This window comes from Mya arenaria, chromosome 7, assembly GCF_026914265.1.
Source record: "Mya arenaria isolate MELC-2E11 chromosome 7, ASM2691426v1".
In the NCBI taxonomy this organism is placed as follows: Eukaryota; Metazoa; Mollusca; class Bivalvia; order Myida; family Myidae; genus Mya; species Mya arenaria.
Genome location: NC_069128.1, coordinates 31,482,899 through 31,510,835, shown reverse-complemented (window position 1 = coordinate 31,510,835; position 27,937 = coordinate 31,482,899). Strand labels below are relative to the sequence as shown.

General features: G+C 34.6%; 2 protein-coding genes and 1 long non-coding RNA gene across 3 annotated transcripts in view; 2 read left to right on the top strand and 1 right to left on the bottom strand.

Annotated features, from left to right (window-relative positions):
- Window positions 1-6,828, top strand: part of LOC128241073 (tyrosine-protein kinase hopscotch-like) — a 43,801-nt gene extending 36,973 nt beyond the window's left edge. The window contains exons 16-24 of the mRNA XM_052958056.1: window positions 393-515; window positions 755-873; window positions 2,630-2,805; window positions 4,166-4,252; window positions 4,473-4,649; window positions 4,897-4,954; window positions 5,393-5,582; window positions 6,185-6,306; window positions 6,703-6,828. Coding sequence (XP_052814016.1) covers window positions 393-515; window positions 755-873; window positions 2,630-2,805; window positions 4,166-4,252; window positions 4,473-4,649; window positions 4,897-4,954; window positions 5,393-5,582; window positions 6,185-6,306; window positions 6,703-6,828 — 1,178 coding nt within the window. The remainder of the gene's footprint in view (window positions 1-392; window positions 516-754; window positions 874-2,629; window positions 2,806-4,165; window positions 4,253-4,472; window positions 4,650-4,896; window positions 4,955-5,392; window positions 5,583-6,184; window positions 6,307-6,702) is intronic.
- LOC128241072 (protein-tyrosine kinase 6-like) lies at window positions 6,825-10,077 on the top strand. Its single transcript, XM_052958055.1, has 3 exons — window positions 6,825-6,886; window positions 7,431-7,724; window positions 8,170-10,077. The coding sequence occupies exons 1-3, from the start codon at window positions 6,825-6,827 to the stop codon at window positions 8,186-8,188; spliced, it is 375 nt and encodes a 124-aa protein (XP_052814015.1). The 3' UTR covers window positions 8,189-10,077.
- Window positions 10,078-18,161: 8,084 nt separating this feature from the next.
- On the bottom strand, window positions 18,162-19,278 carry LOC128240005 (uncharacterized). The gene is made up of 3 exons (XR_008261997.1): window positions 19,172-19,278; window positions 18,742-18,831; window positions 18,162-18,390 (listed from the first exon to the last, which is right to left on the bottom strand). It is a non-coding gene; the product is annotated as an uncharacterized LOC128240005 (long non-coding RNA).
- Between the last annotated feature and the right edge of the window lie 8,659 nt (window positions 19,279-27,937).

Below are 27,937 nucleotides of genomic sequence, written 5' to 3'. Positions count from 1 at the left end.
TTTTATTTTCAATTTTGATTAAAAGTCTTGCATACTTGATTACGCTTTATTGAAATGGCATAATATCCTTATTTATAAACCATACAATGAAAGAAATAAGAAGTGGCACGTTGTTGCACGTAATTCATCTTACATGGGGGTGTAAGACGGGTTTTTTTTTAGCACTGGTCACATGACTGGAAACTCATTTTTGGTATTCAAGAATTTTTTGTCCTTACAAAACTTCAAGTACAATTTAAATTAGGACCATGAAACTTTGTAGGTTTTCCCTTGACCAGTAGATTTCTCAAATTGTTTAGAGGACAGAAGGTCAAGGCCACAGTCAACAGAATCTCTGACAAAGCAGCACTCAGAGGGGATAATATTGGACAAACATCTCTTTTGATTTTCAGTTTTGAAAGAAGACAAAATTGAGGAGCGATTCAAGTTGGATTTCAAAAAGGAAGCTGAAGTTATGGAGAAACTTGAGCATGAAAACATTGTCAAGTTCTATGGCACCTGCGATAGCATTCATGGTATATTAATACTTTATCATTAATATAATTTAAAAAAGTGTTTGGTATTGGAAAAGAAGAAATTTATTTTTAAGCACAGAAGAGGGTGATATTGAACATTTGTAGCATTTGACATGAAATAATTTCTAGTAATGACTTATAATGAGGATTTAAAATTTCACACGAGAGATAATAAATCATGGATTGTTTTCTGAAGATGGCCCTATATATATGTATGGGTTTGTTGTTGTGTGTTGCAGGGTTCTGCCTTGTGATGGACTGCCTGGATCAGTCGCTATACAAGTTTCTGAAATCTCGCGAAAGGTCACAAAACTTAAAAAAAGAGGAAATTTACAAGCTTGCCCTTGATGTTGCCAAGGTAACAAATCTTAACGTTTATTTAGACAATGTTATTTTCACAAATAGTAACTACAAATTTACATAATAGCAAGAAAGGTTCATCTGAACACAATATATATTAATGTTGCAAGTATGTTATTTTTTTCTTCTAATCAATTGAAAACCTATTTCCTTTATATGCCCCCAAAGGTGGGCATATTAAAATCGCACCGTCCGTCCGTCCGTCCGTCCGGGTCTGTAACTTTCCCTTGTATGGACAGATTTTAAAATAACTTGCCACATGTGTTTCACATACCAAGACGACGTGTGGCGTGCAAAACTCGTGTCCCTACCTCAAAGGTCAAGGTCACACTTAGTGTTTATTCACAATGGAGTGCTGCATATAAGGACATAGAGTATAGGTTGTCGTGTCCGGGCTGTAACTTTCTCTTGTATGGACAGATTTTAAAATAACGTGCCACATGTGTACCACATACCAAGACGACGTGTCGCGTGCAAGACCCGTGTCCCTACCTCAAAGATCAAGGTCACACTTAGTGTTTATTCACAATAGAGTGCTGCATATAAGCATAGAGTATAGGTTGTCGTGTCCGGGCTGTAACTTTCCCTCGTATGGACAGATTTTAAAATAACATGCCACATGTGTTCCACATACCAAGACGACGTGTCGCGTGCAAGACCCGTGTCCCTATCTCTTAGGTCAAGGTCACACTTAGTGTTTATTCACAATGGAGTGCTGCATATAAGCATAGAGTATAGGTTGTCGTGTCCGGGCTGTAACTTTCCCTCGTATGGACAGATTTTGAAATAACTTGCCACATGTGTTCCACATACCAAGACGACATGTCGCGTGCAAGACCCGTGTCCCTACCTCAAAGGTCAAGGTCACACTTAGTGTTTATTCACAATAGAGTGCTGCATATAAGCTTAGAGTATAGGTTGTCGTGTCCGGGCTGTAACTTTCCCTCGTATGGACAGATTTTGAAATAACTTGCCACATGTGTTCCACATACCAAGACGACGTGTCGTGTGCAAGACCCGTGTCCCTACCTCAAAGGTCAAGGTCACACTTAGTGTCACAATGGAGTGCTGCATATAAGGACATAGCGTATAGGTTGTCGTGTCCGAGCTGTAACTTTCCCTTGTAAGGACAGATTTTAAAATAACTTGCCACATGTGTTCCACATACCAAGACGACGTGTCGCCTGCAAGACCCGTGTCCCTACCTCAAAGGTCAAGGTCACACTTAGTGTTTATTCACAATGGAGTGCTGCATACAAGGACATAGAGTATAGTTTGTCATGTCCGGGCTGTAACTTTCCCTTGTATGGACAGATTTTAAAATAACTTGCTACATGTGTTCCACATACGAAGACGACGTGTCCTGTGCAAGACCCATGTCACTACCTCTAAGGTGAAAGATACACTAAGTGTTTATTCACAAGGGAATTCTGAATATAAGGACATAACAGTGTAGGTTGTCAAGTATGGGTGGTATTTTTTATGTTCAGAGGAAATTTAAAATAACTTGCCATATGTATTTGACACATAAAGGCAAGATCAACTTTTCATGTACTGACCTTGTTCGTAGGTCAATGTCACATTCGGGGGCATTCGTCACATACTATGACAGCTCTTGTTTTCTAGAATGTAAAGACTGTCTTGACCAATATGATTCTTAAATTTCTTTTATTAGTGTAAGCCTTTGTCGCGGTACTTCATATATTTGAACAAGTAAGAGTCAAAGTTTGATCACCAAGGTTACATTTTTTTAGGGTATGGAATACCTAGAACAGAAGAAAATATTACACTGTGACCTTGCAGCCCGGAATATTCTCCTAACCACTAACCAACAGGCCAAGGTCTGTGACTTTGGCCTGTCCAAGATACTAATGGAAGATAAGGATTACTACAGGAGGCAAAACATGGAGAGGACAATACCTATATACTGGTATGCATATATACGACCCTTTCTAATAAGATCCCTCACCATATGGGCTTGCAAATGTTGATCTGTCTGATGGTTTGTCAGTTAACCATGTCTTGCCTGTGACTGGTAGTGTTGAGAGGTACTGGAGGTCAAAGGCAAAAAAATACAGTCAACAATTTTTAAAAAACTTTTTTCCCCAAAATATCAAGAGAACTTAGTAACAAATGACCTTCATCAGTAGGTTGCCCCCTTGCTTGTAAATGACCCCAATTGTTTTCAGGGGTGGTTGGTCAAAGGTCAAGTCAATAATCATTGGAAAACTTTGCACAATAATTCAAGAATGATTTGACAAAGGACCACAAAATTTCACCCTCTGACCAGTAGATGCCCAATACTGTTCTTTTGGTATGTCAAAGGCCATGTTTACAGTTATCATTGAGTATGAGCATGTACATATGTAGATCTGCAAATTTCAATCAGTAAAGCAGATCTTTCAGCACAATTGTTTGACAGTGGACCGTGGGACTGGACTGATGTGTTGCTCTTGACCAGTTTATGGTCCCTACTGTTTTTTTATGTTAATGGATGCAAGATTACCAGTGTCCTGAAAACTAAGCTTGACAGTGACTAGAGAATGTGTTGACAGAGGACCATGAAACTTCAGTAATATGTTGCGTTTGACTTAGTAATGCCCTTGTTAATTATGGAGTCAGTATCTGTAGGTCAAAAGTCAAGGTCATGGTCATCAATAATACATTAATGCTGTTAAGCAAATGTTTCTGACAAAGTGATGGTCAGAGGGTATAAAATTTTACACATTTCTCTTGATTTTGAAAACTTTGTCAGCACAACAACTTGGTGAAGGATGTAGACCATTTAACTCAATTATTTTGTTGCCCTTCATCAGAAGATGACCCCTATTGTTTTAAGGAATAGCAGATCAAGGTCAAGATCAATGTGAATTACTGTCTTGTTAAAACATATTTATGTAGTCTAGCAAAACTTTCTGACAAGAAGAACTCTGGGGCATATATTATTGTTATCTTCTGTTAAAATCATAAATTACAATATATGTTTGGTTCAAAGATGCCAGTTTGAAATATCCAAAACAGTTTCCTTTTTCTAAAATGGTGGTATCATTCTGTCTTATGATAAACAACTATATGTATTAAATAAAAAAAATATGAAAAAAAATAGCTTAGAGTTCTATATGCCAGCAACATTAGGCTGAAACCTCAGTGTTGATGATAACTGAAAGAGCATTTAAGCTACCGGTATTCAAATAAATATTTGTATGTTAAGGTACTCCTATATAAAGCGGGCTCTTGTTTTAAAATAGTTTTGTGTACACAATACGCAATGTTTTGTATGTTTAACACAGGTCTGCTCCCGAGTGGACCCATTCCAAACGTGTTTCCTCAAAGTCTGATGTCTGGAGTTATGGAGTTGTACTCTGGGAAATGTTCAGGTGGGCAAAGGTTTTATTTCATTATTTATGGATGTGTGTGAGAAAGAGATGATAATAGAGGGTCTTAATATATAACGGTGTTCATAATGTTAAAGAATTGTTGACAAACACGGCTGTACAAAATACTTTTAGAAAAAAAACCTCAAAAGTGTATAATATATTTATGGAATGCTTATGGAAACAGAGGCACCATATGTTTGGATACTATTCTGTTTGGTAGTTATGGCAATGATCCAAAGATGAACAGTATCAACCCCAATGACTTTGTCGCCAAGCTGATAAAAGGGGATCGACTCCAGCGTCCGAGAAATTGCCCAGACCATTTCTACCAGTTCATGCTTCAGTGTTGGGACAAAGACCCAGAGAGGAGACCAACTTTTACCATGTGCAGAGATAGGTTAGTTTATACTAATTTCATTTACATGTAAACTCTAGCACAGACTATTTTGATGAAAGCTGCTAGCTTATAGAAGCATATTGTGTCTGTTCCCTTGACTCAAACTAGTATTAATGTGAGATAGTAATATGAGTGATTAATGACTATGTGGAATGTTTATTGCGCTAACATGATATATTACAGATGAAGTGTTATTCGAACATTCACAATATAATTGACCAAGACGATTTATTTCTTTTGTTGACAGGCTTGATGAACAGCTTTCTTCAAATGTCCAGGTGGACGACAAAAATTGCCTTGGAAAGGTATTGTTACTGCACCTTGCAATTTTTTAATATAAATTGTTAAGATACAGTCTTTAAAGTCGTCAAATTTGGAATGCAGTTAGTATTTAACTGGGGTAAAATTGTAGGCTGAATATTTCCGCCACATTACTACTATTACAATCATTTGAAGTTCCTCGGACTGAATTTGAAACAGTTTTCTGATCAGTGCTTAAAAGCAGCATTTACTAGAATAATTATGGGAGCACCTGACACATTAAAATCGTGGAATTCATGTGTTGATTTCATTGGCAATTTATTTCTAACCAATCAATGAGATTTTCTATTAATAATTGAATATAGTCACAAATATGGTAGAAACACGGAATCAATTTAATATATATTTATACTACCATAATGAAATTGTATGAAACTGACCAATATTTATTATATCAATTAACCCATTTCAACACAAAACAGGGTGATTTTGGAGCTGTTTACAAGCACCAGTGGTGTGGTCAAGAAGTTGCAGTGAAGATTTGCACATCTCCTCCTGATTATGCGAGGTTTAAAAGAGAATTCACTCTTCTCGAGAAGTTAAAGAATAGAAGCCCAGACAAGAATGGGCATCCGAACATTGTCATGTTTATTGGACTCAAGGAGCTAGATGGTAGGATTTCAAACCAAATTTTAAAATTCTCATTTACGTCAATCTGTCAAAAACCTCCTGCCCCAATGTTTTAACTTGGCGAGAAGTAGGTTGAAAGTCAGGATAACAGCACCCCTTGCTTTTAATTTAAGGAAAAGAAATGAAAATCAAATTTACCCACCCTCCCCATTTAATTTTTTTTTTTAAATTCTCATTTACGTCAATCTGTCAAAAACCTCCTGCCCCAATGTTTTAACTTGGCGAGAAGTGGTTGAAAGTCAGGATAACAGCACCCCTTGCTTTTAATTTAAGAAAAGAAATGAAAATCAAATTTACCCACCCTCCCCATTTAAAAAAAATATGTTTGGATGAGAATTTTGTGTTTCTTTTGGTTTTCTACGGGTTTGGGAAAGTAGTGCCGAAACTATGTGCAATTTTAAAGAAACTGATATCATATATTTATAACATGTTTTTAAGTTTATAACATTTCTTAATGATTTGTAATATCATTTGCATATTCATTGCTTAAAATCGTTATTTATAGTACCAATAACAAATACTTCCAGATTACATTTATCACAAATGAACTTAAACTGCGAATTCATGGAGTTCTTATTTTTCAGACCCACATGTTAAGTTTGCCTACATGATGGAGCTTATGAAAAATGGCTGCCTTTCTGATTACCTGAAAGAGCCAAAAATGTTGTATGATAGCAAAATGAAGTGCCTTATAGACATTGCTCAGGTAACTTCATGTTTGTTAGGAATCTTTTAAAAATGACATGTTGACTGGTTGAACTGATTTATTTTAAACTTAATTGTAAAGAGGAGTAATAGAATCAAGTTGATATTTATTATCTTAAAGTCATTGTTTTGCTATTGGGTAAACATCCGGGGAACGTTTCAGTAAAGATCTTACATGTAGTTGATTTTCGTCATAGATTGAAATAATCATTGTCATAGTGTCCATATTTTGCTATATATTTGTGTGAATTGAACTCTTGCAAACATTAAAAATAAACATGAAGTTAATATTAAGAAACCGTGTGAGTGTGCCCCTCTGGTTGCATTTACCACTTGAGAACACTCTTTTTAAAGTAATTTTGCTTCAATAAAAAAACTCTTCACAAAATTCTTCCAGGGAATGGAATTTCTTTATGACAACATCATTATTCACTGTGACTTGACGGCAAGGAATGTGTTATTGACATCTGACCATCACAGCAAAGGTGGCGGACTTTGGTTGGGCGAAGGAACTGGAGAATGAATTGTGAAAACAGTACATACAGGAGGACTGATTCTCAGTTTAAACTACATGTATTATGGTAATGATGATGATTGTGCAGTATTTGATATTTCTCTAATCGCAGCATTCTGTTTTGAAGAGATGGTCCAAAGGTTTTAAAACACTGGTGTTGTCCGAGTCTGGCTGACAGCAGAGTCAAGCAAAGACTTCATGTTTTGCTTTACTATTTTATTTTACATATCCTCAAAACTTGTTTCACATGCTATAGTTTACAATATACATGTTTTTAGCAATTTCCACTTACATCTAGCAAAATAATTGTGAAATAACTTTTACGTATGTTTCGTCCATTTATCTTTGGTTCTTCTCTATCTGTGTCTTTGTAATATTTGTTTAGTTGAGTACATAAACCTTGGATAACTGCAGCTCTTAAAAACTCATTTTGTGTTCTTTTGAGAAAATAATTTTGAAACCCATAAAATTTTAAATACCATTACGTAATCACCTGCCCATCCTTCTGTTTGTCTGTTCATCCATCCATTGGTCTATCCGTCCGTCTGTCCACATGCTGTTTTGTTAATAATTTACATGATTATTGATTTGTTTATCATTCATATCTACAGGGCTCCTCCAGAGGTTCGTAGCGGGACATACTGTCGGCAGTCAGACATCTGGAGTTTCGGCGTTGTGTGCTTAGAGGTCTTCTTGGATGGAGGAACCCCAAGGTTAACCAAACCATCCCAACCCTCCCCAGGCTCCGATCCACAGGAGGAGCATTGGGCACGCCTCGCTCAGAACGAGAGATTCCCGAAACCTTTGACCTGCCCCGATGAGGTTTACGAGATCATGAAGCTGTGCTGGCAGAGTGATCCACAAAAGAGAATATCATTCAGAGAAATTGTTAAGAAATTGACTAGGTATATTTTTCATTTTACAGTGAATAGTACTGCATGTGGGTTTGGTTTGTGGTCACCAAGCTAGACAAGTGGGTTATCTCCGGGTTCTCCGGTTTCCCCCACAACACAAGACCACACTATTGCGTAAAATCGTGCCAACGAGAGTGACAAATATAATGTTGTAATAACTTGGTTCACAATCGTTGTAAAATAATATGTTTAAACTTCAATAATACTGTAGTCAACCTAACTTAAAAGTATGTGCAGGTGGATTTAAAATAGTTCCTTAGTTAAGATAAAAAAAAATAGTTATGATATTTTACCGGTCAACTTCCACTAAAGCAAAATAAACTTGTTGAATTTTTGAATATAGTTCATAAGAGCAAAGCAAACAGAAGGAAAAAATGTGAATAATAACAATGAATGAAATTGAATGTAGTCACAATGACTTGTGTGTTATTTTCAGGATCAGGGCTTCTCAATAGGTCACCACCAGAGAAACTGATGTGACCCTATTTTGGAGATATCCCTGAAATGAACAGGGTTTTGCCTGGGACCAATAACAAACTCCAGGTTTAGCTTATCTCAGCTCAAACATCCATAATGCTCTTTCTATGGAGATATACCTGTGAAATTAATAGTTGTTATCATTCAGTTCTATGTGTGTGATTTCATTGTATAACATCATATTAAGAAAACGTGGAAATTGGTCTAGTATCTTGCCATACTCAATTTTATCTGAACAAACTTTCAAGCAGGCTATGATAGATATTTGTTAATATTTTTGGAGGTTTTCTTTAATTGAATATAACATATTGTTATGAATTCGTATTTTTATATTTCTTGATTAAAGCTGTGTTTTTGTTGTAAATGTGAATACCTGAACAAACTCATGTTTCCAGACAACACCACATATTTTCATTGTGATGAAATACTGTTAAGTGCTACAATACTAATCATTGGAAAGCCCTGTGATATTGTCTAAGATATGTGATGCTATTTAATTGTTTGTTAAAGGGACATATTTCTTTACAGATACTTAGAAATGCCAAGTTGACAGTTAACCCTTTGCATGCTGGGTAAATTGTCGTCTGCTCTAAAATGTCGTCTGGTTTATTCTAAATTTCTTTCAATTTACTTAAAACTTTGGGGATATATTGACTGAGTGGCAAACAGCTTGGAAAATCGCCATCAGCAGCCTAAGGGTTAATAAGCCAGTAGCTAACGTTTGTTATCTAGGCAATATTGCTATTCCTTATGTTGTTAGACAGAGTTCTATTTTTTGTATTACATGTATATCAGTTATTTGTTTGTTTTGTGATTGAATACAGGACATTGTTTACATGTATTTTGCACAGCAGTTCGATGGGAATGAACTCCTGCTTTGGTGTTAAATGACCTGTAATTTTTTAATAACATTTGACCTAAATAAAAAAAATCATAGTAGATTTATCAAAATGGTCGTTTCTACCCACGCTCTAGCATAACATAACTTTGAATTACTGCAGTTTAAGGTATTTCGAGATCACTTATATTGTTAAAATTCAGTCATTATTAGATATTTTCTGCTAGATTGTTGGTAGGAATGAACACTTTGAAAGATATGGAAAAATTTTTTTTAGGTTAAATGTCACTAAAAATATGACACCAAAGCAGGAATTTCATTCCCTTTAAACTACTGTGGTATTTTGTTATTGTTTGTGTTTACGTATGAAGTGCTTTTAATGCAATGACTCCGAAAGATTTTGTCCTGATGAGGAAATTCAACATCTCAGCCTCAGAAAACCTATTTGATTTTGTCAAAATTTGGCGATACAAAACATGAAAATATATAAATGAGCCCAGTGATAATTTTTTAACCTGATAATGATACCGAAAGATTACAGAACAATGTTTTCCTAAAAAACAGATGTATTAGTTGTGGGATTGGTTGGCATGTTATACGCAATATCTCAACTCTCATGGGTTTTAAGTCACTTTCTTAGCTAATTACTGAAATTCTACTAAAGTGCCATGTCAGTATCTTCTTTATAAAGACTTGCACTTCGATAAGCTTTGTGAGGAAAATAGCTGTTCATTGAGGACATGAACATATAGTCAATATATTGGCATTACTAGCTCTAACAATTACTAATATACGTGCATGTAGGGGTTGGCGTTTTATACATGCACGTACATGTAAGCATAGGCGCTATATACATGTCAAGTTGTACATGTAGGCATTGGTGTTATACGCAAATACTAGCAGTTTGTTTCAGACTTGAAGTTATTATTAGTTTAAACTTTCGTTGCATTTGCTTGTTGTATAATGTTTTGTTATAGTGTGATAAAATCAACAATTGTTATTGAATAAAAGATGGTGTGTGATTATAAATGCCCTTAAATGGAAAAAAGAAACCCCAGACCTTTATTGGATTGGAGTTTAATATCAATGAAAGTGAACAAAATATCCGATGGAGACACTTCAAGGGCGGCAAAAGTTTGCTGTTTAATTATAGCTAAAAGGAAATGCCTGCTGATATAAGGTGTCTATTTGTAAGTTCAGGGATTACAGGAGTAATGAATACCTCCACACGCAATCTGAGATATAAATGGTAAAAGTTCTTCAATTTTGTTGCAGAGGGCAATCACAGTTTTTGTCCTACGAAAACTATCAAATGACTTGTACAACCCATTTATCGCCTCCTGTCAATGCACGAAGTGCCTTGAAATAGCCTTTTGAAGTTACATGTTGTATTTCAAGTTACAATTCAAGTGTGTTATGTCTTTGCCATAGCGACAACAGTTTTGTCTAATAAAAGAGTAAATTGTATACAACAAAACAAAATAATATGCATATCCTTATGACCATCCAACAACATGCTAAGTTTCATAAAATAAGTTTGCATACTTTTTGCGATATCGCAAGACCAAATTTTTCGGATGAATAGAAAGATGTTCATACTATTTTTGTTGCCAAAGCAACCTCTCTATTCACACACCAAGTTTCACGAAAGTAGCTTTAATACTAAGTTATGGTGAGAACAAGTATGCAGTTAGAGATGGCCGTAAAAGAAACGAACCGAACTTTATGGGTGACTTTTGCTAATTTTAGTGGTGAATACCATTCATAAACAACGTATAAAGTGGTTGGAGTAAAATCTTATGACTCTTCATGGAACTGGACATTATTTGGGTACAGCATTGCATGCACTGTAATATTTACTGAGGTACTTTTATATATTGGATCTTTGCGTACGTGTGTCTAAATGCAACAGTATATTTATTTTGATGGATTACTCTGTGTTGATTTTTTAATGTCATTTTTTTTCTTTATAGTAGTCATTAGTAAATAAAAAAATACAACTTTATCAGTTATACATGAGTGTGTATAATGAAATTATCACTGTCGACAATTTTAACCAAATAATGTATAATTCTGTCAAATCTATATGGATATACAGAGACTGTCTACAAAGGCCCCCCAAAACACTAGCTGTTCATCTTTTGTTTAGACGTTTGCAAAATTTCAAATGAATTCGTTCGTTTTCTTTTGACCCCAAATTTCAGAAGCATAGTTAAAAACAGAAGCTATTGTAATGACCCTGTCGTTACAGGACATGTTGAATTGAATACATGTATTAAGAATTTACCTGTTGACACATTTGGAGACATGGGACTTTAAGACACATTTGGAGACATGAGATTTTAACTTAATAACCTAACATATTTATTAATAATATGAACCATGCATGAATAAAGTAATATTTCTTACCTCATTATCTATTAATTAATACACGATGAGATGTTGATTTGAATATGCAATGTAGGTTAAATCCCCACTCTACCATATTTTTATTTTATATCATAATGGTATTTCCTCAGAATATGTTTATTCCATTGGTAGAACTATAACTAAAACATAATTCATTATAATCTCATAAATTTGTCTTCCGTCGTTCTAAAAGAGCCACTTCATAAATTTGATATTTGTTTGTTTGTTTACATTTTGTTCGTTACCCAAACTGTCATGGCTGCCTGCCAGGAACGTATCCTTGGATCTCTAGGGCGGCCAGCCACTGATTGGTTGGCGCCCGAGCGGCCCTCTTCTCGTTGGATGGACGTTCTCCGGGCAGATAACCATTGGCTAGTTTTGGTCACGGGGTAAATCTGGACATACTAAACAAGAAGCGCGTTAACTTGGAACTTTTTTGTACCCTCTCCGTGGCCTAGTGATTAAAGCGTCCGCCTACGGAGCAGGGGGTCGTGGGTTCGATCCCGGGCCGCGTCATACCGAAAAACGTTAAAAGTTGGAACAAGTAGCTCCCTTGCATGGCGATCGGCATTTAAAGGGTGGTGCTTGGAAAAGTGGTGTACTCAGTACTGGTTCAACTCAGGAAAGTTGTATCCCGTGTTTCGGTGCTTTACACCGAGCACGTTAAAAACCCAAGAGGTCTTTTCGCAAAGAGCTAGGGTATCGCACCCGGATCTCTTGTATCTCACTCTGTTTCTTCAAGTCTTCCAATGTCTGGATTTGACTGCGAATTCCTGTCACTTCTATCTCATGTCACTTAAGGCATTTAAACACAATTTAAGTCGTGATGGCGTCACGGCGGGGTCAAGCCATAATAAAGCCAATGGGCGCGGGTAGACCTTGATGGACTCAAATAAACAAACAAACAAACTTGGAACTTTGAGCATTACATAACGCTGTCTCTGTCATTTTTGAGACTCGAGTCTCAGTCCACTAAACACAGTAAGTGGTGTATTTCGAATCTTTGTGATTCTTGTTTTACTTGACTGTGTGTCAGTAATATTACACGATCTGTTGTAAAGTGACAATCATTAAGTCCAAGTCCAGACGTACCTTGTCCAATGATATAATCAACATACCAGTATATATTCTAAACGGGAATATATATAGGATATTTGTTTATTTCAGTGTAAGATCGTATTTTATTTCACGAGTGTCATAGAAAAACATATTTTCACGAGTGGCGAAGCCACGAGTGAAAATGTAGTTTTTTTATGATCACGAGTGAAATTAAATACGATCTTAAATGCCACGCTAGTTTGTTGACACATTTTGAGATGTGGGTGGGGTAAAAAATATCGGATCTATCTGTAAATTGTTGTGTGAATTCTCCAGGAAGCTCATTTTACGTACTACAACGGTTAACAGTTCAAACTACATTTGAACGATGCTATAAAATTTTATTTATGTTCGAACAGTTGTTTTTGTCTGTAATTTGTTTGGAATGAAAGCAAATGTTCGAACATTCAGCTTCAAAGATCAGTAAAATGTTTGATAAACGGGATAACCGGTAATAAACGGTAAGTTGTTAATTTCCAATTATATATTTATTTAAATTATAAAATATTTCTTTATTTTTTTAAACATTTTTTGACATAATTTACTGAAGTCCAGTGTTCTGTTTTGACCAAGGCAAGTACATGTAACAACAAAGGATTTTAAAAGTAGTTCTGAAAATTGATATTTTCACTCCTTATTTTGCAGTGAAAATATCAAATTGATATTTTCACTGTTGTTATTTCACTGTTAAAACCCCATATTTCATCGTAAAGCATGAAAGAATAAAGTATATTCAAACTGTCATTGTCTTCATCCTGATGATCCTCAACTCACGCTCAGGTAGAGTATTTTACACTTTACAGGCATAAACAAGCTGACATTGTTACTTTGTTTCAGATCGTAATCCTTATAATTACAGAATAAAATAATCAGTGCTTGAATGGTTTGCCAATTAGGTGATTTGTCTTAAAGCAAAAATGCAAGTGAAGTTTAAAATAGCCCCATAGTCAATAAAGTATTTCACAATACAAATAAGTTCTTCTCCTTTCACGAAAGACCATAACTTTAGTTTTAAGAGTATAAACTGATAAACCCCAAGTAAAATAAAATTTGAAAGTAAATCAACACGTATATGAAATTAGTCACGTGTTTTCCAACAATGGCCATGTCGTCAGCAAATAAAAGCAATATAGAACAGAACAAAACAGATCACCTATTTAGATACAAGCACATACAGCTTATGATCATCAAAACAATTAACATAGCATGCAAAACAGCATAGATAAATTAACATTATTAGGCCACTCCTTTTTTATTTTTTGGTTTACAAGAATTTTTGGGAAAAATGTCCACCGGGCGGTCGAAAAAAAAAAAGAAAAAAAAGGAAAAAAGTCACAAAACATACCCTTAAAGGGTAAAAATCAGAGAACAACATAAGAACATTGAAAATTTATATCATTTACATGACATTTTAAATTTTTAAACTGCTATTAATGCATGTTTTAATACACTCAAAGTTTTAAAGTTCTAATTAAACACACAGTTTAAATCTTACATACTGTGCATATAAAACATCAATGAAATTGACTATAAAACATGTTTACATGTATAAACTACACTTGTTTTTAAAGATACATTGAATATCACTCAGCAAGACATTTGTTAAGCTTCAAGGGTATGCTAAAGCAAAAGTGAATGCAGAACACTAAACTAAACAATATTAAATTGAAAAAAAGAGAAGGCAATTTTACGCATTAAAATACAAAAATTGCACTGTATTAAAACAATACATACTATTTTCTAAACATTGTTTCAGTTATTTCAATATTGGAAAATGCCAATAAAGTGAAATAATTACCAATTTTGTAAATAAGGAAGTAACATTTTATGAAGACATTTGAGCTTTAACTTTGTGAAAGCAATTCCTGAAAAACTAAAAACCAAACTAGACCTAGATTTGAGTTTTAATAACCTTTACCATGGTGGGTCCTAGTTGTGTGTAACTCGATCCATGCTAAGTTCGGATATTTTCGGACCGGGATATTTACCATGGGATGTTCACCAAATCCATTTCAAATTCAAATCTTGCAGCAAATTACCACATCAGTACATAAAAATCACATAACAAAATAATAAATCTAGCATGTGACTTAACTTTATGTACCAATGATAGTAACAGAGAAATCCATAATTATGTATCGGATATTTTCATTTAACTCCGCCATTTTGTGTATGTACACGAGTTCACAGGGCATCTATACTTCATGCTTGTTTATTTTTCATTTTAAAGAGTATTCCTTGGTTACCACAACAAATCTCATTTATAGTGAAATATCAAGTTCATTACAAATTGAAATGGACTTATTCAAAATAGTTTTCCGTGTTATTTTATCTAAATGTTTTGCACACAACTCATGGCATTAATATTAAAATGTCATTGAGGCATGTGTTCAACTCTTTCATTGTTTTTACTCTGCTATTAACCCAAACACGAATAAACATGTAATCTAGAATAAACACAAGCTTTACATTGACTCAATAACAAGTATTTCCAAACCATTTTGTGATTTCAAATCCATAAACACCATCGACCGAACTTGTGAAACTAGGTCACCGGTGTCAACTTTTACTTTCGATTTCACCACTCACACTTAGTGCACTGTTATTTGATATTTAACCATAAAATGTTATAAAATGTTTTTCTCACACATAATTTACAGATATTTGTGTCTACTAATTCGATGGCAGCCGCTGACAATTTTATTTTTTATCTATAAACAACAATATTTTCATGACCTAAATTGGCGGGGAATAACAACAATCACGTGACAGTTATTGTTTGTGTCGGCTGTTAAATTTGCCAATGTTTATTGCTATTGTTATTTTAACAACTCCTGCATATTTTAATTAATTATTTCATACAAAGAATGACTGCTATCGTCAATTCCGCCATTGCCATCGGCGCTGCCATAACAGTTGACTGGCTCACATGCTATCACTATAAATTGGCAAATACGGCCACGGAACAACAAACCAGTCGAGATCTACTGCATTCGTACTCTTATCTGTGCGTTTTTTTCTTTCGTTTCGCATCAAAATCAATACGGTCGGTAAAATAATTTTGAAAAAATAGTGAAATTCATTTTTTTTATTTTTTTGTACTTTTCGGAAAATTAGACCCGCCGGTTTTGTAAACCAATTTATATAAAAGTAGTGGCCTTAGAAACAAATGTCAACAAGAGAGCAATTACATCCAGTTTAATTTAGACTGTACAGTTCACTATATAGACTCTTATCTGATTTGCCTTATAGTAAAACAATGGTAGCAATTGCCTTGTATATACCATTTGACTGTCAACTAAAACAATTTCACAATACCGTAACCAATTATGTTATATGTCAGTGAAGAGCGGGGCTTTGGTGACCTAAGCTTTAATAAAAAAATACACACTCATTGTATGAAACATAGGTTAAAAGTAAAGAAAAGTTCACCACATGCTATGCTCTGTGGTTACGTCCGTATAATCCAAATTTATTATTGCTATTCAATTCAATTCAATTTATTTGCATTATATGGCCTCCAGCCCAAATACACAATATATAACATGGATTAAACATAATGCATGAGGTAATGACATAGACAGACAAACAACACAGTCAATTTAAACAATGTTGACGTTTTATGGATAACAGTACATAACTAATGTAACAGAATATCTATCTGAACATTTCTAGGTATTTATCCCTCTCTTTAAGAGAGTAGTAAAGATACATGGCAACTTTCCGAATAAAATTCACATTGTCGTTTGACATCAGAGCATAAAACTTTTGAAGAGTTGGATATTGGCAATAATACATAGGTAGATATCTCGTTCGAATATCAGAATATAAAGGACATGATAGCATCAAGTGATATTCATCTTCCAGTACGGTTTCACAATACATACACACACGATATTCTCTTGATATGTTATAATGTATACCTTTCTCTATCATTAAGCAATGTGAAGAGCTACGGAATCTTGCCATACAATTTCTAAATTTCTCAACATCTATAGCAGCAATAAATTTTTCTGTTTCTAAACAATATTTATAGTTACAATAATATTGCAATTTAATATTGTCTCTACACCTTGACTGCCAGTTTTGTATGAACAGGTCCTTTAGAGTTTGAACATATTGAATTAAAAATAACCTTGGGTTTGGAACATTTTGCGATCCCCACACATATCCAAACCCATTACTGTATAAGTTACGCTTAACATCAGTAACCCAGTTTTCATACCCTAAATTGTCATAATATATAAGCATCTTATAGCACAATCTTGTATATCTATCTTTGGGCAAGTTGAGTAACCTTAACCAATATTTAATACATCGTTTTGAAGCATAAATGTGCATAGGATATCTCCCTGTATCTCCAAGTACGGCATCATTACATGCAGTGTTATTGACATTCAAAAATCTTTTGCAAGCACACACCTGCACTGTTTCAATGCACTGTGGGTGTTTTAAGCCCCAAATTTCAGAGCCATATAACATAATAGATGCAATTTTCGAATCAAATACTTTAAAAAACGTTTTATATGGCAAGCAAGATAAATGTTGTAGAGAACTAAAAATGTACATAAGTACCTTCTTTGCTTTCACCGACATAGCCTCTGCCATTTTAAACATTGATAATCTATTTGAAAAAAACATCCCAACATATGTAAAACCATTGACAATTTCTATCTGTCTGCCATTATACGACCAATTTTCTCTTCTCGCCACCATTCCACCTCGTTTAAAAACAAGTACTTTTGATTTGGTGGTATTTACAATTAGTCTGCTCCTTAAACAAAACTGATATAAAACATTTAATTGTTTTTGTAAGCCAACACCAGTATCTGATATCAAAGCAATATCATCAGCGAACATAAGCAAAAATATTTCAACAATATCCGGAAATAATTGAATCCCTCTGATATTATTTTCACATAACATTGAATATAAGTCATTTATGAACATTGCAAATAAAACGGGGCTTAGGCTGCAGCCCTGACGTAAACCAACCGGACATGTAAATATGTCTGATACACCCTCGTTGGTTCTTACACATGCTTTGACAGATGAATAAATACATTGTATTGACTGGTATAAGTGACCCCTTACACAATTTTGTTTTAATACTTCATACAAAATTGGCCGATCAACTGAATCAAAAGCTTTTTGAAAGTCTATAAAAGCTACATTTAGAGGTTTCCCTTTCTTACATAAATATTTATTTACAATGGAGTATAAAACAAAAGCATTATCAGCTGTAGTATATCCTGCCCTAAATCCTGCTTGGGATTCTGAGAGTTTGTTGTAAGCCTCAACATAAAAGGTAACCCAGCAAACAATTGACGTTGGAAAGACGTTGTAACAACGTCAGAAACTGACGTTGGATAAACGTTGTATATTGGTTGAAAATGAAAGTTTTTAGACGTCGAAATCACGACGTTGAAACAACATCGGAGTTATGACGTTGAAACAATGTCGGAGTTACGACGTTGAAACAATGTCGTGATAACGACCCAAAATCCATAGCATAAATATGCATACCACACAGGTAACAGGTAATTAGGAATTACCGCAGCATTCACCTACATTCATTAACAAACAACTTAGAGGATGTACAAGTTTTATTTTCACAACAAATCTGTACAGAAACTAAAAGTATTGAATGATAATGGCACATTAAATTATTAAAATGACACATTGTTAATTTATAAGTTTAGAGATGTATGTTAATTAACTTGTGTAAATAGTTCGTCGTCCTCCACCTCCTTGTCTGTGTGGAGCGTACTTCAGACAGGATCCAATTGCCCCCATCAACCTCATGTTCAGTAGCAGTAAACACAGTGACACTTGCTGAAATACATAACGATCTTGTCAAAAAAAATATATTGACTTGAAACTGCTGAGAATAAGGTTTTGATATCAAATTCCACACAACAAAATTTCCCCAGTTTTGGTACAATATTTGCTGTATGTTTTTCATTATCTTTTAATTGTTTTACTTATTTCAGTTACTGGAATCTGTGATCAAAGCTATCGCGTATGAAATCAATTCCAGTGAATCATTGCTTTGTTTTCCTTGAGCGGGCACTAGTGGTATTTTTATAAGAGGTGAATGCACAAGATTATACCTGGTACTCACTTTAATAATAACATAATTAAATGATTACTGTCAAGAAGCAGATTTGACTTGGCAAGTATTACCTTGAACACCTTGAAAAACTGCTTTTGGAAAGTCATTTTCTCCTTTTCCCCTTCACGGTAAAGCTAGGCATTACATCATCCGTCATAAACCTGTCAAAAAGGGGTACATAATAATATGAAATTGATAACAATATATATAATTTTGCTGGATGACATTGAATTTAACAAAAACAATTGTAAATAACATGGGCCTTTCGGACCCTGATCAAAGATGAAAATTACACAAAACTACTAGTATTTACAGACATTATTCAAGAGAACAATTAACATTGAATTTGTTTTCTCATACAAAAAAGTACAAATCGGCGCGATGTCAATTGAGGGCGAATCGGGTTGAATTACATGTATGCTAACATTTCATTGAAACAACCTTGTAAAACACCAGAAAATTATTGCTATAAACCGTTCATCATGCATTGTATCAACTTACCTTGTTGTATTATTTAAAATATGATCCGTCGAGTCTTTAGAGGAGTATTTGACTCTTTCTCTCTCATCAATATTCGTACACCTCATGAGCAATATGGCGGATCGAAATGGGTTCAAAATTGCGCGCGTCTATTTTAAGATAAGGAATTAAACATGCATTTTTTTCGGAATTATCTAAATGACATGATTAGAAGCTATCGATATAATTATTTATGCTAATTTTTGTTTAACAAGATGAATTTTAACAACAACAGAAAAAAGAAAGAAAAAAGTCTATAAACATGCGACACCATGCGGAAATTCCAATTACAGAAACCAAGGGCACAGACAAGGGAAGCAACTTGAATAATAACATGATCGAATTTTAATATTTATTTGCAGCAGTATCACGATTTTCGAGCAACATCATGTATATATCATGTATTAACTTAAAAAATACAACTTATTACAAACAATAACCAAATCACAACGTCGGTTCGATGTCTAATTGCGACGTCGGACTGACATCGTGATTTTGACGTTGATACAACGTTGTATTAAGTCGCCGACGTCGCGACCTAAATCCAACCTATATTCGACGTTGATCCAACGTCATGTGTTTGCTGGGAAGTCTCTTTGTTATTATTGATATCTAGACTTTACTAAAAACATCCAGTAATGCTATACCCCTGTAATTGTCTAGGACTACTATAGCTACCCTTTTTGTGTAGAGGTATAATGACTGATTTTGCCCAGTTATCTGGAAATTCACCTCTAGAAAACAATCGATTAAAAAGTTTACGTATAAATGGTAACAATACATGTACGCCATATACTATCTGCCGGGGTATAAGACTACCTCCAGAAGCTTTATTTATATTCAATGCTTTTTATACTGTGTAGTATTTCTTCATCAGTAATCTCAGAATTAAAAATCAACTGTTCAATATCATCAAAATGTGTGTCTATATCGACAGAGACACATATATTATTACATACATGGTTATTTCCTTCAGAATTCGAAAATAGATTACTGAAGTGATCATACCATTTGTCCAATGATATAACATTCTCTGATTTAGGTTTATTTAATACCCGTTTAATTTCACTCCAGAATTTTCGGTAGTTGTTTACAGAGGACTCGACTTTATTTAAGTATTATCTGTTGAACAACATTCGTTTATGTCTACATACATTTTTTATATTTAGATTTACTTTGTACATAAGCATTCAAATTTTCATCACACCTGCGTTTTCTAAACCTTTTCAAAAGCTGTCTAGTAGTGCGTTTTGCCTGTGTACATTCTTTATCAAACCACACATTGCACTTCTTTGGTTTACATTTTTTTCTAATCTTTTGGAAGCTTTTACTACTGTTACAAATCACAGTTTCAAATTCCTGAATAATTGAATTTATATTGGTTTCAGCATCTGACAACATAGTATCTAGATTTGTAAAACACCCGTTTAGGATATTTTCAATTTACAATTTAAGTATTCCACACAATTATCTTGATTTAGGTCATAGAACATATCAGTACGTTTACGGGCATATCACCTTGATCTTCAAAGTCAAAGATAAGGGCACATGACTACTTTCAGTGCACGATTGATCTCAAACAATGTAATTATATCAAACAAATCTTTTGTCACAATATAATAATCTATGACACTACATCCGTTTTGATTGATAAAAGTAAAGCCAGCACCTCTATCATATCTACCGAAGCGACCATTCACAATGTAACATGTGAGCACTTTACAAAACTCTAGCAACTCACGCCCAAATTTATTAGATTTGGTGTCACATGATATCCTTTCAATACCAATATCACTGTCAATTATATCGCTGAACTCTTTTAACTCCGGAATATTGTCCGGACATACTGTGTAATCAAGAAGACTAGCAGTTCTGGCATTAAAGTCACCACATAAAATAAGAGCAGTGTCTAAAAGGTTATTACTTATTATATGGTCTTCCAGTTGTTGCAACGCAGACATGACAGAATCATTATAAACTGGTGAATTTTCTGGTGGTATATATAATGTTATATAAAGTACATCTCGATCTAAAGACAATAACTTTTTATCTATTAGTAACATCACTCCAAAACTAAAATTGTCACATACACGTTTAAAATAACTAGCAATATTGTATTTTACCAAAACTGCTACACCACCCATAGCTCTACATCCAGCACAAGACTTTTTAGCATTACAAGAAAAACATGTATATTCATTGAAATATTTGTTACAATAGTCTGAGTCATAATACCAAGTTTCTTGTATACCGATTACGTCATATTGTTTTATAAATTCAATTATATTAGTAGAAAACAATTTCGATTTGAAACCTTCAATGTTCCAAGTTAAAAAATGTAGCAGTGTGTTCGTCTGTGTAGGGCTTTGGCCATCATCCTATCTGGAATGTCCGTCGACTCGAGCTGGCCTATCGTCATCCGAGATCACAATGTCCATATCAGAGGCAGGGTCTAAATCTGGACTCCTACCTCGACGTCTAGCTGCTCGTTTAAATGTTCTGGATTGTCCATCAAAGTCTACAGTGCCAGTCAACGCCGTTGCCTTTGGTCTAAAGGTTATAAGTTTACCCTTTTGGAAGTAACCAGTAAGACCGTTCTTCCTGATGTCCTTTAGCTTTTGTCGCTGTATGAATGATAAGTCATTCGATACCCGGATTCCCTTGCTTCTCAACGCTTCTCTGTGGTTGAATAACTCAAATTTATGATTACTATTTTTGAATTTTACAATCACCATTCTTGGTTCATCATCTTTTAATTCACCGACCCTTCTAGCACTAACAATCAAATCTATGTTAAACTCATCCGGTTTTCCAACTACATTTAAAACATTTTCAGACACAACATTTTCCAAAGATACCAATTCTGTCTCCGTTTCTTGCAAACCGAAAATTCGAAGCGACGATTTCAACCTTTCCGACTCTATAATATTTAACTGCCTTTCAATATTTGTCAAACGTTCTTCCTTAACTTCATCAGCAAGAGACAATGATGCTACATCACTATTCAGTAATTCATGTCCATGCTCAAGGATATCAACTTTCTCTTTAATAGATCGGATTTCATCCTTCAGACTTCCAATATCTTTTTGTACCCGGAAAACTTGCTCTTTCACACCCCTAACCTCCTCTTTAGTGTCAGCTATAGCGTACAGAATCAACCTCGTGTTTGGGTCAATCGTAGGGTCATCAGGATTAATATTCATACCTGGATTCAGTATGGGTCCCGGGTTGGTCTCCACATCTGACGATAGTATCAACACACGTCTGCAATAAGAACTATAGTGCCCTCCGAACGAAACACAAGATGGCATATATCCTTGCATGGTCCCGTGTAACGACGATGATGTCCATGTGCATATTTCTGTATACGACTCTGAGAGGTTCTCCAATAACCATTCGTGTGCAATCATAACTCCAGATACCGCTAATATTGTGAACAGAGCGTATGTGCAACATATGAAAGATCGTAGATGAATGTCAGATCCTGTCGTGAATTTATTATATTTCTCATATTTATAGCGCCTTTTATTCACTTTAGATGACAACGCAAACGCACCAATTCTCGCACGATATGTGCCAATGTCAATTCCCATTGTTACTATGTCCACAACGCGCTTCCGTAGAGATTTTCAATAACAGCCCATCAATATATTAAGAAACTATTATACGAGGATGCTGGTATAAATAGACTCACGATAATTACAACTTAACTTTGAAATGATACAAAGTTATTTGAATTGAGTCCATTTAAACAAATTAGAAAATACTCATAGCTAGGCGATGTTAAACATATTTTTTATAAATTTTGACTCAGCTTTGTGTGGCAGAACCAGCACTCTGACAGTGCAAAGTATTTTTGGTTAATCTTGTTAAACTAAAAATAAATCACTAGAATAGCAAAACAAACAGACAGTGATCTTTTATTGTTAGTACATCTCCAAAATGTTTCAATTACAGGATTTACAAAACTGATCATAAGTTTAAAGTATTATTGTTCACTTAGAGACATGTTAATTCCACTCTCATGAATTCTAGATGATTTATTAACCATGTGCCGGAGCCCGGAAAGTAAACATTTCTGAATAGTACAGTTGGGCGTAGGTTTTTATTTTAAGCGTGCAAATTAAGTACGTGAGATTGTCGTCTGAAGTTGCATTTTTATACTTCGTTTGAGATTTAAATTATAGGAAAATTAATTAAACGTACACTTTACATAGTTTAAAAATGAAACAATTTCTTCTGTCTCAATGAAAGTTATAAAGTATTTGACTATTTACCGGCTTCACCGTTATCGCTATATTACTTCTATATGACATTGAATTCTTGTATTTAATATTAATTAATGTTATGGTTTTAGTATTAAATGTCTAAACTAACATGTTAAATCAGAAACTGATACAAAAGGAGTATACGAGAATATATATAATGGGTTCATCCAAAAGAGTTGTTAAAAAGGATCATTCCAGTTTGGTCACGTGATGTTACTGTATATAAACAGACTCGAAAACAACGAGCAAAGAGGTCAGTTCATATAAGTATACATATATGCAGACTAGACGAAACGTCCTGTTCTCAGAACACTTTCCTGCCAAAGAAATGTCCGCGAGTCTTGCACATCCTATAAAAAAAATACCGAATTTATATATGGTTAATGGTTTTTAAGACACTCGTGCTATCCAATTTCCATATAACAACAAGTTAAGACCAAATAAATAAGAACATATCCAATAGTCAGAGCTATGGGACCACTGTATATGTCATTCATCGTAGGGCCCGTGGCAATTTGGATTCAAAATTAGTCGTTGAGCGAAAATCCCACAAAACGGTGTGAATAAAACTCCCCCTTTCGTCTCAAAAGTATGTTTCAGTCACACTCGCCATCGGGGATGTGACGGGGTCAAGCCATAAAGCAGCCACTATAAGTGTTTGTATTTTTGAGTTTATTAAGGTCTGCGCCCATTGGCTGCATTATGGCTACAGCCACAATACGGCGCGGACAGACCTTTATAAACGCAACAACAACAACAACAGGGGATGGTTAGTTCGTGTTTTGACGCCGATGGGAAAACACGTCAATGCGTTAGTTTATAAGGAAGCTTTGAAGTATCTTATTCATTAAAGACAAGCATTGCGCTACAGCTTATAGTTTTTAGGCTCGGACACCCGAGGGGCTTCTTTTTGACCTCTTAGTAAGCCTGGATCATTGCGATACAGACGGAACAGGGTCAGTGGTTTGATTCCCCGTACAAGCATTACAATTAGGACTGAGGGTTTCACTGCTATATTGTGAGATTGGTTAATGAATATTTTGTTTGCTGGACCTGTCAGCGTGAAGGTGTTGTAGTTATTTCTGTTAATATGTTCTGCTACTATATCCCCCCCCCCCCCGCATGTGGGAAATTATTAAACGTATTAAAGAGTGAAGTAAAATTACAGCTTTCACTAGCAAATTAGCAATGCTAAATGAAAAATAACTATGTATCAATTTAGAAAAATCTTTAAACCGTGTATCCTGCATATTTATTATTTACACTGTCATAAATGCAGTTTATATTTTACAATTTAATACGTGTACATATAACGTTTTATGCACAACTTATTGTTTAAGGATAATCATCCAAGTTTTTCCACCCGAATATTTTATCAGTCGAGCTTCGTTTCACTTTTAAAGTATCGTTGATTCTGCCATCGTAGAGTCCGAACACACTACCTGGAAAACAAGAAGACCAGTGCATATGAATGACAGAAATATCAGGACTATTTGGAGTCAGAAAAATAGCCAAGTAATTGTTATATATGATCGATTTGCCTGTACAAAACGTTTTCACTGTTTTAGTAAACTATGTTAGAAAGGGGATTTACAACCTACCAGTGTGCAGAAAAAGTATTCTGTTTCCCTTGAACAGTTCTGGGTTGTTATTCAGCTCCCGTTGCAGTCCTTTTAACATTCAACTGTTAGTTTTTTTGGCTCTTAAGTTTTATGTTAACATTATATGTTTTTGTTTTTTTTTTCATCTGAGCTTCTACATTGCATTGTCTTTATCATTTATTTAAAAACTTACAAGTTGGCTTGACTTGAATCGGCTTATGACTTTATACAGGACAAATGTATAGGTTACATAGGACAAATGTATAGGACACATGTAACATAGATAGAGTATCGTTATACCTTATTCAGGAATGGCGTGCTAAAAATATAATATGCACATACAGTATATGAACACGTGCAATTCGTGTTTCAAAACGGAATGAAAGATTAAATAAACAAAGCTACCTTGCTGCCCGAGAGGGTGCTGCCAGTCATGTCGTCCCTCTTAATGGAAACGTGGAAACCTTTTGGGATTCCCGGGAGACGCCATTCGTGGATTGGAGTGGGTATGTTTGCTAGCTGGCGGAATAACAATTTATTTTTGGACGCGTTTATATCAGCGTGTGTATGCCACGTGATAAATTACGTCATATAAGTATATTACGTTTGAAGGCAACATTGTGCTTAAAATGATGACTTAAAACAAACATAACTTTTCTTTTCTACACCATTTTAAATGAAACAAAGGGCATTTTATGCCGCTGAAAGCGCCCCGCCTCCGTTTTATCACTGGCGTATCATTATGTGACTAGTTTCTTCAAAAACTTCGACAACCTGTTTCCAAAATAATGTTTTGACAGTGATCCATCAGGCAGCAGTTTTGCGATAAGGTTTATCGAAGTGTTTTAAGAAACTAAACTCCCAATCAAACTCTGGTTAAAGAAAGAAGGCAGGGCTCTGCAAGCGGCATAGACTGCGCTATGTTTAAACTTGATGGTGAAGAAATAGTAAAGATATTTTTGTTTAAAGCCTTTATTCAAAGCAAAATATTGCCTTCCGACGTTGCATTTATGACGCAATTTGTCACGTGGTATACACACACGTACTCTATATGGCAAATGATTTTTTATAGATATTTTATTAGTAAAACGCCAATAGTTTGTGAAAATATACATTAATGACACTGATAAAAAGCTATTATAAGGGACTTGTGTTACGACCACCAAACGCAACTTGACAACAGCCACATATATTTAGTCTCCAATTAACGTTTAAAAGTCCACACAATATCTTCACTGATTAAAGTACTTTTGAATCTGAGTTCAAAGAATTAAATACACATGTGTTATTGAACACAGTTACACGCAAGCCATTAACACGTTCACAATCATTTCCACAAGAGGTTGAAATAAAATCCTTATAGAATATATTTACCAAATCAAAGATTTTAGCAACATCCTGGCAGTGGTGAAATTTTATAAAGATTTTTTAACTTTTTTATTTTTAATTCTACCAATGATTTATGATCAGCAAAGTTTGCCATTACCAAATGAGAAAGTTCCAGAACACAAAACTCTTACCAATTCTTCAACTGCTAGACATTAAATACATGTAAAACTCGAGAACATTCTGAACAAGTTTTAACAAATTAATGATGTGCGTGAAGTTAGCAGCACAGCAGCACAGCAGCAACAGCAGCTAGCTGCTGTGCTGCTGGCAGCTAGCTGCTGCGTTTTTACTATGAATATAATAATATATATTTACTATAATACAATAGTATATAATTGTTTTTTGTTTTTTTTTATTTCAGCTGTTTATATGAATACAAATAGGAGTAAGAAAAAAAGATTTTGCTGATTTAGCTTATTTGGTAAAATTTTGATTACGGCAGGGGTTTTTTCATAAGCGACCCACCAATGCAAACATTTTATTGAGAAAGGCCATAAATAATAACAAATTTAATGAGGATATCAATGATTCGGCGTTACTTTTGGCTTTGTGAACTATTGCATGTTAAGAAAGTATGCTCATATATTGACATTTATAGTTAACTATATATCTAGTGTGTGCTTCAAAAGGCAATGCCTGTTTTGCATTTAAAATAACCAAAACCAAACCAATTTGACATCTCTTATTTCTAATCAGAGATATGCATAGGTCTCCGAGTCACAACAATGATTCCATATTTCATTTTAATTTTAGCAGGGACCGACTACTCCCAAATTTGACATATACAGGAAAAGATCCCTTTGTAATGGAAACACTTAGAGAATTAACTAGGATCTTTGTACTTCTTCTACTAAATAATATTGGTATATTATATCAATAGCCCACTTTCTTTCCGAACGTGATACATCACACGGACAATTGGATGTTTCTTGCTGAATAAATGTTTTGATTTATTTTGTGTAAACTATTATAAACGTAAATGGGGAATTAATAAAGAACCAACTTTTAACATCTTAATTTGACTTGAGTTATTTTGAACGATAAAACTGTGTCTGCACTTAAACAGCGACTCGCAGTTGTGTCAGCTAATACCACAAGCTGGTCAAATGCACGTGCCGCTAAGACAGAGTGGCTCGGGCTCGGTGAAGCTGCACTACTAAACCGGGGTGCGCGGTCGCATACGAGGAGGAATCTTGCACCGTGTGACTTTGTATCTGCAAATGTCCTTCTTGAAAAAATCCGTTCTTGTTTTATTAAATAAGTACCCTACTGATTTAATTTACTCTGGTATGACCCTATTATAATTTTTAAACTTTTTCATGAAAACATATTAACTATAATTGATTGGCAAAAATCATTAAAAGCTTGAGACACAGTAATATTTCTTATCATCACAGTACAAAGTAAAATAATACCAACCATATTTACGAATAGCAATTCAACAAGTCACACTATACAGAAACGCAAACACACTTACACGCACGCACACA

What these genes read in the sequence shown, in the direction of transcription:
- LOC128241072 (XM_052958055.1), top strand. Translation starts at nt 6,825, where the DNA reads ATGAATTGTGAAAACAGTACATACAGGAGGACTGATTCTCAGTTTAAA. An exon ending in TTTAAACTACATGTATTATG is followed by an intron (nt 6,887 to 7,430) that starts GTAATGATGATG and finishes TCATATCTACAG; the next exon opens with GGCTCCTCCAGAGGTTCGTA.